At 40.2% G+C, this 9,802-nt stretch overlaps 1 protein-coding gene across 1 annotated transcript in view; it reads left to right on the forward strand.

Moving 5' to 3' along the window:
- Positions 1 to 979: 979 nt before the first annotated feature.
- The window catches only part of fer1l4 (fer-1 like family member 4), a gene marked incomplete at both ends in the record, with an annotated part of 31,558 nt that continues 22,735 nt past the window's right edge, over positions 980 to 9,802 (forward strand). The window contains 9 exons of the mRNA XM_079218094.1: positions 980 to 1,058; positions 2,462 to 2,517; positions 4,823 to 4,911; positions 5,131 to 5,230; positions 5,348 to 5,442; positions 7,454 to 7,498; positions 7,700 to 7,864; positions 7,984 to 8,044; positions 8,903 to 9,034. Coding sequence (XP_079074220.1) covers positions 980 to 1,058; positions 2,462 to 2,517; positions 4,823 to 4,911; positions 5,131 to 5,230; positions 5,348 to 5,442; positions 7,454 to 7,498; positions 7,700 to 7,864; positions 7,984 to 8,044; positions 8,903 to 9,034 — 822 coding nt within the window. The remainder of the gene's footprint in view (positions 1,059 to 2,461; positions 2,518 to 4,822; positions 4,912 to 5,130; positions 5,231 to 5,347; positions 5,443 to 7,453; positions 7,499 to 7,699; positions 7,865 to 7,983; positions 8,045 to 8,902; positions 9,035 to 9,802) is intronic.

Raw genomic sequence — 9,802 nt, forward strand, 5'->3', positions numbered from 1 at the left:
TTATATTGTTACTTTTTAGATATCGGATTGTATTTTTCACATAGTTTCACTTGAATAACTATTTCAGGGCCAACAAAGGAAATACCAAAAAGATGAATACTATCATCTCATATTATCCAGTGACCCTTTGTTTGAAAGCCAGTGGACCGACTAGCGCGAGGTTCCAAGATAGGAAGCATTTTAATTGCCTCTTTACGGCTCTCAACATGTCGCTGGCGAGCCGCCAGCTCACAGCTAACGATGCTAACAGTACAATCTACAACGGAGCTAACGGTGTACCGTGTGGAGGCTGGACGCTACGCTTCTACGTTAGCTAACGGACACTAAGAGCACCTGCAACTTCGGTCTCCGCTCAGGTAGACGTCACTCTGCTATACAGTCACATAGATAACCTAATAGTGTTTGAGTATTAATGTTCAGAATATTAAATATGGCTGCTTTAAATGCCTAAAGTGTAGTTAAAAGTAGCTCCACTTCAAGTAGCTAGCTAGCTATCAGCAAAATGCTACTTAGGTTGCTAGTTCAAGGTTTGTTTTACTTTTATTTCTTCTTTTCTTCTCTGTTTTCCCCAAGCAACAGACTTCATGAAGAAAAGAGAAACTTTAATTCAGTACTTTGATTTTGAAACCTTTACTTATTGAGTATATTTTACATTGTTTTACTGAATACTGCTTCTACTAGTGTGTGTGTGTGTGTGTGTTTTATAAGGAGGAAACTAGTTGAGCAACTCTATTTGCTTTCTCAAACATTAGCAAGGACCTGCCCTAACACACACACACACACACACCTCCCTCCCTCCACACTGTTGGACAGAAAACACACACAGCAGTTAGTTTCCAACTGTTGAAGAAAGAAGACAGAGCGCTGATGAAAGACACGATGTAGAAACGTGAACAGGTAGACGGGTGAACAGGTAGACGGGTGAACAGGTAGACAGGTGAACAGGTAGACAGGTGTACAGACAGTCATCAGGATCATCATGTCCATCAGTGTGAATCTGAGGAAGATCTCCAACCTGCCGGGACGATACGACAGAAAGATCGAACTGTGCTTCAGAGGTCAGTGACGAACACTCATCTGTCTGTTTATAAAACTTCAAAAGTAACTAAATACAGTTACTCAAGTATTGTGCTTTAGTACCATTTAATTCTACTTTATACTTATACTCTGTGACATTTCAGAGTCAAATATTGTACTTTTTATTCCACTATATATATTTTTTTAATTACCGTAAGTTACTTTTTACTTGATAATGTAATATTAGAGATAAAACTTTATTCACAAGCTACCCAGTACAAGATATGAGTACTTCCTCCAGATCCTTTGAAGGTAGAAATACCACACTGTAAAGTGTAAACCTTAATTTTAAGAAAAACTCTTGCTTTTAAAAATAAGTATGTAAGTTTGTAGAATGTCTAATTTCAGATTGATTTAATATTATATAAATTAGGATATTATTGTTTATTGATGCATAAATGAGTGAGTACTGTTTAAGTTTACTTACTTACTTTAATTTCAGACGTGTGTCCCTCCACTGCAGCTCAGCATAGAAACGCACATAGAAGAAGCACATTTTATAATATAAATACATATATTTTGGAATATAATCCAGATATTTCCAGTGTATATGGCTTATGGCCCGACTATTGTCTAAAGACGAACTTAAAAAACGTTTATTGTTTATGTTTATTGGAGCTCAGACAGACTGGCTCTACGTGGCTCTAATGAGCTCTCGTCTTTAATTTACACATAATGAACAAATAAGGAAGATTAAACGTGCAGTATTAGTTATATTCAGGTGATGGTGGGGAAACTAAAAAGAAGCGCACCGTCAGAATAAAGCTTAACTTGAATCTCTACAAGCACGTACGTACGTTTTCTGCCTGATAACATTTTTAAGAAAGCAACGTATCTCAAAATCATTAATTAACGGATACGATGTTTAATATTTCTTTAGGTTTCGTAGACACAAAACAAGACACACAACAACACATATTGTTAAAGAAACTAGTATCTTAATAAATGAACATAAACATACATCATATATTTATATCATATATAAGTATTACAGTTCCTCGGAGTACGTCTGTCTTTCACTATTCATCAAGTACAACGAGAACAATATGAATCCGGCCCTTTAGACTCAGATCACATAATCCTCATGTTGTGTACTGTGTGTTCCCTAAAAGTTTCTGAAATACAATTGACTTCAAAGCTGTATATACTTGAGTACTGTGCTTATGTACAAATATTCATATATATGTTACTGGTTACTTTGCAGATTCAGATTATGAATGCATATAAATCAGCTTATAATTGATGACATATTATTAAAGGTTAAGCTTTTACTTGAGTACATTTTACGAGTCAGTTAAAGATCTGAGTATTTCTTCCACCACTGCCTCGATGGTTGGGTGACAGCAGCACTGTTGCCATGGTTACCCGTCTGTCTGTCCTCCAGGTTTCACCCACAAAACCAGAGTCCTGCAGTGTGAGAACTTGGCCATCATCAACGAGGTCAGTAAACCAACGGCTCGTTCAGAGCCAATCAGAACACAGAACGATGATGTCATCATTAGAACCAGCCGCAATTCCCCTCACAGCCACTGACAGACTTTGGTGATATTGAGTACAGACGGTCAGTTCAGGTAGAAGCCGCTGTGAGGATGAGACGAGGCTGAGATTTCAGATCACGTGACCGCGTGTGAGTGTGTGTGTGTGTGTGTGTGTGTGTTACAGTAGTAGGTAGCTGGTGTTTGTCTGCTCCCATTGAAACTATTTAATAGAGGTGATAGGAAACTGTACCACTCCTACAGTACACATACACACACACACCACCGCTCCTTCAACACACACACACGCACACCTACAGAAGTGATTCTATTTTATTCTTCTACTCGTCTGTGCCCAACAGGCCCCTGGAGAAATAAGACACAAAAAACACAATTCATCCTCTTGAATCCTCTCAGATTTTGACCTTTGTCTTCCACAAATTATGAATCCTGATGACTTGATATTAGCGTTAGCAACTTATGATTACAGGCTTATGATTACAACTTATGATTACAGGCTGATGTATGATTACAGGCTAAACTAAGTGAACATGGTAAACATAATACCTGGAGTTTAGCATTGTGATTGAGAACATGTTACCGTGGACTGTGTAAGATGTGACGTCACCCATTGGTATCTCCGGCTGTCGCCATCTTGTCTTTTACAACACAGGCTGAAGCCTAATGTCTGCACACTCCTTGATGTACAGATAAAGTTCCTACAAAGTCTGTGAGTGCTCCGGGTCGTCTTATGGTCAAATCATCGTGTGTTTGACGGCTCTCTCTGAGATATTTTGAGCAATTTTTGAACACTTTTCATAAGTCCCCATTTCTGCAGACTCCGCCCGAGGAAATTACCCACAATTCATAGAGTTGTGACGTTAAACACAAGGTTAACAGGGGAAGCTGTTTTGACAAAAACGAGGAAATAGACTATTTGACAATCAGTAAGGCAAAGACCTGGAAGAGCTTCAAATCAAATGTAAAATAAAACCCCACCATTGTACAGAACATGTTCTGACATGGTCGTTGTAACGTAATTTGTTGAGGCGAAGTGCTTTTCCTTTTCTTATTTATACCATTTCAAGTCCTTCCAGCTGCTCACACTCAATTATTTAGCAGGTGCCGTTAGTTAGGGTTCAGGGTTTAAGGCTTTATGTGGATCATTGGTGGAGCTGAGACAGCTAGCGGCTAACGACAGCTAGCGGCTAACGACAGCTAGCGGCTAACGACAACTAGAGGCTAACGACCGCTAGCTGTACAAGGGCAGCCATGTCCTCAATTATGCCAAACTATAAGCCTTGAGATCATTTAAACGGTTGTAATTAACAGTTAAATTTAGCTACAGACCAAAACAATCTTTTTGTACCAGGGCAGGCAGTCATTTCTGCTTTAAAGTTGAGCATTTTAACATGCTGTGTGGGGATTGACTCGCTTTTGGAGCCAACTTTCTGTGGCCGTTTGAGGAACTACAGTTTCTAAAGGGATAACATGTTTGTTGAATCGACGCCTCCACCCACTTCACTGCAACGCCACCTGTTAGTTGACACAATCACTGCAGAAGTTTTTTACAGGAACGTCTGTGTGACATGAACGCAGCAGTTAGTTCTGAGTATCTAATGTTTAGTTATTCTTCTCTGTGCAGCCTCTGAGTAAGGCTTGTGTTTGTTCTTCAGGTGTGACCAGGTGTGTGTGTGTGTGTGTGTGTGTGTGTGTGTGTGTGTGTGTGTGCCGAAACCTACTGAAGCACATGGTGATTAATGGTGGTGGAATATATCCAGAAATAGTCTCTTCCTTCTTCCTCTAGTTTGTGTTTTTCTTTGTTGGAAACAAAAGTTAGCAGTTCGCCTGATATTGACGTCAATACATAGCGGCTGTATCTCAATGTGTCGGCTGTCAATCACAGGGTCGGTGGTTCAATCCCCGCCTCTGAAATGTCTTTGAGCAAGAGAATCAACTCTAAATTGATCCCGATGAGTTTGTACTTCAACCTTTTTGGTAGATGGTCAGAGGTGGAGAAAAATATCAATGAGGTCATTCACATCCGACACCGGCGACCCTCCGTTATCATGTGACCGCACTCAGGTCATGTGACCGCACTCAGGTCATGAAGAAGGCTGTGAGACGTAACTGAAAGGCAAAATAGTTTGCATTTACTTTTCGGTTCATTTTAGAACATAAACTAAGTCATTCTATAAAGAAAGTAACCTGTGTGTGTTGTGTGTGTGTGTTGTGTGTGTGTGTGTGTGTGCGTGTGTGTGTGTGCACAGCATTTCCGGTGGCCTCACTATGGTAAAGTGATCAGAGATGAAGTTTTGTCCATCAGTGTTTACAACAGCAGTAAAGTCTTCTCAAACAGGTAATATACACACATACACACACACACACACACACACACACACCTACTTTGTTTTTATGTAAGTAAAACAATTTATGTTTATGTTTTTTGTGTGCGTTTGCGTGCGTGCTTGCGGGTGTGTGTGTGTGTGTGTGTGTGTGTGTGTGTGTGTGTGTGTGTGTGTGTGTGTGTGTGTGTGTGTGTGTGTGTGTGTGTGTGTGTGTGTGTGTGTGTGTGCAGACTGCTCGGTAAACTGGTCGTCAGCCTCCAGCATGTTGTTACAGCGGGGAGGCTGTTGCTACGGGAACCGCTCACTGATGCCAACTACAGCCTGACTGACGTAAGGTCACACACACACACACACACACACACGCACACACACACACACACACACACACACACACACTTAATATTGGTCGTTGGTTGACATCTATCAGGGTCCTTCTTTTCTCTGTAGATTTATATCGAGTTGGACATTCGATATCATCCGGTCGAGGGAGCAGCAGGAAGCTGGGAGGGACTCGACTTCCTGAAAGTGGAAGACACAGACGAGTGAGACCTCACACCCTCAGCCTGCAATGTTATACTGCATGTTTGAACAGACTATCACTGGATTACTCTGATCCTGAAGAAAACAAATCAAAGAAGCAGATTTATAGACGTTTAATTGCAAATGGACATCGCAAGTGATGTGATCATGATATCCTCGAAGAATGTCCATCAACCTGAATCTAGAAATGTGTGCATCATGTCTGTGTGTTCATATTTTGAAGTCATAACTTTGAAAAAAAGAGTGGATTTTGGCACAAATAAGGTTTAATACCTGAAGTGCCTCTCATCTCGTGCCGTATCTTTGGTCTCTCCTTCTTCTCATCATTTGTGTTTCACCTCTCGATGTTACAGTGTGAGAATTAAGAAAGAAAAGAACATGTAGACCTCAGTACTAGTCAATAAGAAAGAAAAGAACATGTAGACCTCAGTAACTAGTCAATAAGAAAGATAAGAACATGTAGACCTCAGTAACTAGTCAATAAGAAAGAAAAGAACATGTAGACCTCAGTAACTTGTCAATAAGAAAGATAAGAACATGTAGACCTCAGTAACTAGTCAATAAGAAAGAAAAGAACATGTAGACCTCAGTAACTAGTCAATAAGAAAGAAAAGAACATGTAGACCTCAGTAACTTGTCAATAAGAAAGATAAGAACATGTAGACCTCAGTAACTAGTCAATAAGAAAGATAAGAACATGTAGACCTCAGTAACTTGTCAATAAGAAAGATAAGAACATGTAGACCTCAGTAACTTGTCAATAAGAAAGATAAGAACATGTAGACCTCAGTAACTTGTCAATAAGAAAGATAAGAACATGTAGACCTCAGTAACTTGTCAATAAGAAAGATAAGAACATGTAGACCTCAGTAACTAGTCAATAAGAAAGAAAAGAACATGTAGACCTCAGTAACTAGTCAATAAGAAAGAAAAGAACATGTAGACCTCAGTAACTTGTCAATAAGAAAGATAAGAACATGTAGACCTCAGTAACTAGTCAATAAGAAAGAAAAGAACATGTAGACCTCAGTAACTTGTCAATAAGAAAGATAAGAACATGTAGACCTCAGTACTAGTCAATAAGAAAGAAAAGAAGATGTAGACCTCAGTAACTAGTCAATAAGAAAGAAAAGAACATGTAGACCTCAGTAACTTGTCAATAAGAAAGATAAGAACATGTAGACCTCAGTAACTAGTCAATAAGAAAGATAAGAACATGTAGACCTCAGTACTAGTCAATAAGAAAGAAAAGAAGATGTAGACCTCAGTAACTAGTCAATAAGAAAGAAAAGAACATGTAGACCTCAGTAACTTGTCAATAAGAAAGATAAGAACATGTAGACCTCAGTAACTAGTCAATAAGAAAGAAAAGAACATGTAGACCTCAGTAACTTGTCAATAAGAAAGATAAGAACATGTAGAGAATCCAGTAACTAGTCAATAAGAAAGAAAAGAACATGTAGACCTCAGTAACTTGTCAATAATGAGGAGGTCAGCAGTTGTTTTTGTTGACATTAAGCTCTCAGCTCACAGCTCTCAGGTCTGTAGTGGTGTGAGAGTTTATTCTACTGTGTTTGTATGGTCACATTGTTTGTTATTTTTCCAAGAGCACGTCCTTATCCTTGTTCTTGTTCCAGAAGGCTGAAAATGAAAGTTACTCAGTCAGTCCTGTTTTTTTTTTTATTTACCCAGAATTCATGGCAAGTTCGTCCTACTTAAGAAGAACTAGACAGCAACGGATTCATCTCGACGTCTGTCTTTAGGCGCTCTACAAGTTCATCAGTCCATTACCAGTTACCTTAGTTAAAGTCTTTGTGAAAGCAGCACCACGTTTATCCAAACTTAACGCACATATTGGAAGCAGGAAAACTAGAAACTGATCGCCAAGCTTTGAGAAAAAAATAAACAAAACCTGAGAGGGTTTCAGCGTTTAATGTGTTTTATAAAATGAGTGTCGACCTCCAGATCTGACCAGACTGATCACATGATTCTTTTCTCTTCCTTCATCCTCAGATCAGCTCTGGTCATCAAGAATGAAGCTTTTATTGACCCTGAAAGGTGAGAATTCATTCTCATTCTCTCAGCTGGAGCTTTACTGGATACGAGGTCTGACCATCGTGATCCTCATCCCCTGGAACCAAGTGTTCCTCCTCCCTCTCCTCTTCTGACAGAACGATAAAGTGTACACAGTATTAACGTATCTCCCTCTCTCTCTCTCTCTCTCTCTCTCTCTCTCTCTCTCTCTCTCTCTCCTGTCAGTCAGCTGACCGTCGCTCGCTCAGGTCAACTGGAGAGAGAGGCTCGGTCACTCGGGCGGAGTCTGGTCCGGACTGGGGAGGATGATGACGATGACGACGATGATGATTTTGATGATGACATCATGGACTTGGAGGCTTCTGACATCATCTTCACTCCTCTGCTGAGGTCGGGTTACTTTACTTTACTTTACTTTACTGTCTGTCTGTCCGTCTGTTTACCTGAGTTCTGCAAACTCATGGTCTGCTGTCAACAATGTGTGTGTGTGTGTGTGTGTGTGTGTGTAGTCGTTTCAGGCCGTTGTACAGAAGCGTTGCCGCAGCGATGCCCAGAGTCCAAAGCTTCCAGGTGAGTTCATCCCTTTTTCTTGACGGGCTTTTTTCTCGAGCTGCTCCTGGAAGGTTTCCTGAGGTGACGCGTCATCCCTCCAGCGTGCCCTGAAACTAATTAAAGGGACTATAATCTTTATTTACCTTCATGTGAGAGGATGAACCTGCAGCCCCCCTCGACTCAACTGAGCTTTAAAGGGAGTTTCAGCTCATTGTTTCATCTCTGACTAAACTCTTCACTGCTCTGGTTCACTATCACCGCTCAGTTAGTGTCGTCTCGGCAGCACATAGCGGTATTAACCCAGCTTGCAACCCTGAGAGGCTTCTGGGTAAATGCAGATCACCGATGTTTTGAATGATAAAAAATAGGTGAACAAAGAGAATGTTTGTTCATCCTGGTGTATTGAATTTACACAGAAAGGAGTTAAGATGCAATGCAAGCAGACACACTATCACACACCTGTCCAAAAAATGTAATCGATTATTTGACAATTTCGTCTCGTTCCGATCAGGGAGTAAAAAATAAACACCCACAATTGTACCAAACGTGCAATGAGGTTGTCAAGGTAACGTGCTATGTCGCAGCAAAGAGCTGTCCCGTTCCTATTTTTACCGTTTCGAGCTGTTGCAGCTTCTCACACTCCATCATTTACCCAGAGACGTCAGTGAAGACCCTGCTGGTTCAGGATTTAGGGCCTTAAAGGACCTCGGGCCTCAGAGACTAGCTGGTGAACAAAGTGGAACATTTAGCAGCTAAAGAGAAAGTGCTTTACTTCCTCCCTGAGAATATGAGCTGATTTTAGACCATTTCACTACATAAATATTTTAAATGTGTCCCGGTTTGTGTGTGTGTGTGTGTGTGTGTGTGTGTGTGCAGTTGAACGTGAACATCCTGGAGGCTCAGAAGCTGGTTGGAGTGAACATCAACCCTGCAGTTTTCATCAGAGTCGGGGATCAGAAAAAACACACCGCAACGCAGAAATCCACCAACTGCCCGTTCTACAACGAGGTACTGCAGAGAGTACAGTACAGTAGAGTACACAGAGTATACTGGAATATGCAGTACTTTACTAGAGGGATCTGTCACATAGACATGGTGTGGATCATATGAAGGATGGGGACCTGAAGATTAATTTGAGTTTCAGCTTAACGTCATAAATCAGAAATACAATAAATAATGAATTAATCAATTGGTTAGTGAGAATAAATTGTGAAAGTGTAAAAGGCCTTAGAACATGATGATGGAAGAATATCACTGCCATTCCAATGTTCACTGTCGATAAGTTGCATAAAGTTATTCACATATATAGAGTTGATACCATTTGTTGCACAGATTTGGTGAGTTTTTATCACTTGAGAATAATTAAAAATGATGAAAAATCCCTGCAAAATACAATACAAAACCAAGATCTTGAGGAACAATATAGAAAAGGATAGCGAGTGTTTAGAAACCCCCTTATCATAAATAAACCGAGGAAAGCCGTACTCTTGTTCTCTCTTGTTCTCTCTTGTTTCCGGTGGTACATTTCCATGTGATTATCATCGAGGTCACACCAGGTCTTTAAAAAAAAGTGATTTCAAGTTTTTAAAGAAATGGTCTCACTATGTGACTATGTGGACTATCATCACCACACATTAATGAAATGCAGTATGCATAAATATTCCAAAACACCATTTTATAATCGGTGACAAATAACACATTTGCATTGCATGAAAGCCCCTCCCCAACAAGCTAGCATGCCCATGATGAAATGGATTCATGCGGTCGTAGTTTCAC

This window comes from Taurulus bubalis (genome assembly GCF_910589615.1).
Source record: "Taurulus bubalis genome assembly, chromosome: 5".
In the NCBI taxonomy this organism is placed as follows: Eukaryota; Metazoa; Chordata; class Actinopteri; order Perciformes; family Cottidae; genus Taurulus; species Taurulus bubalis.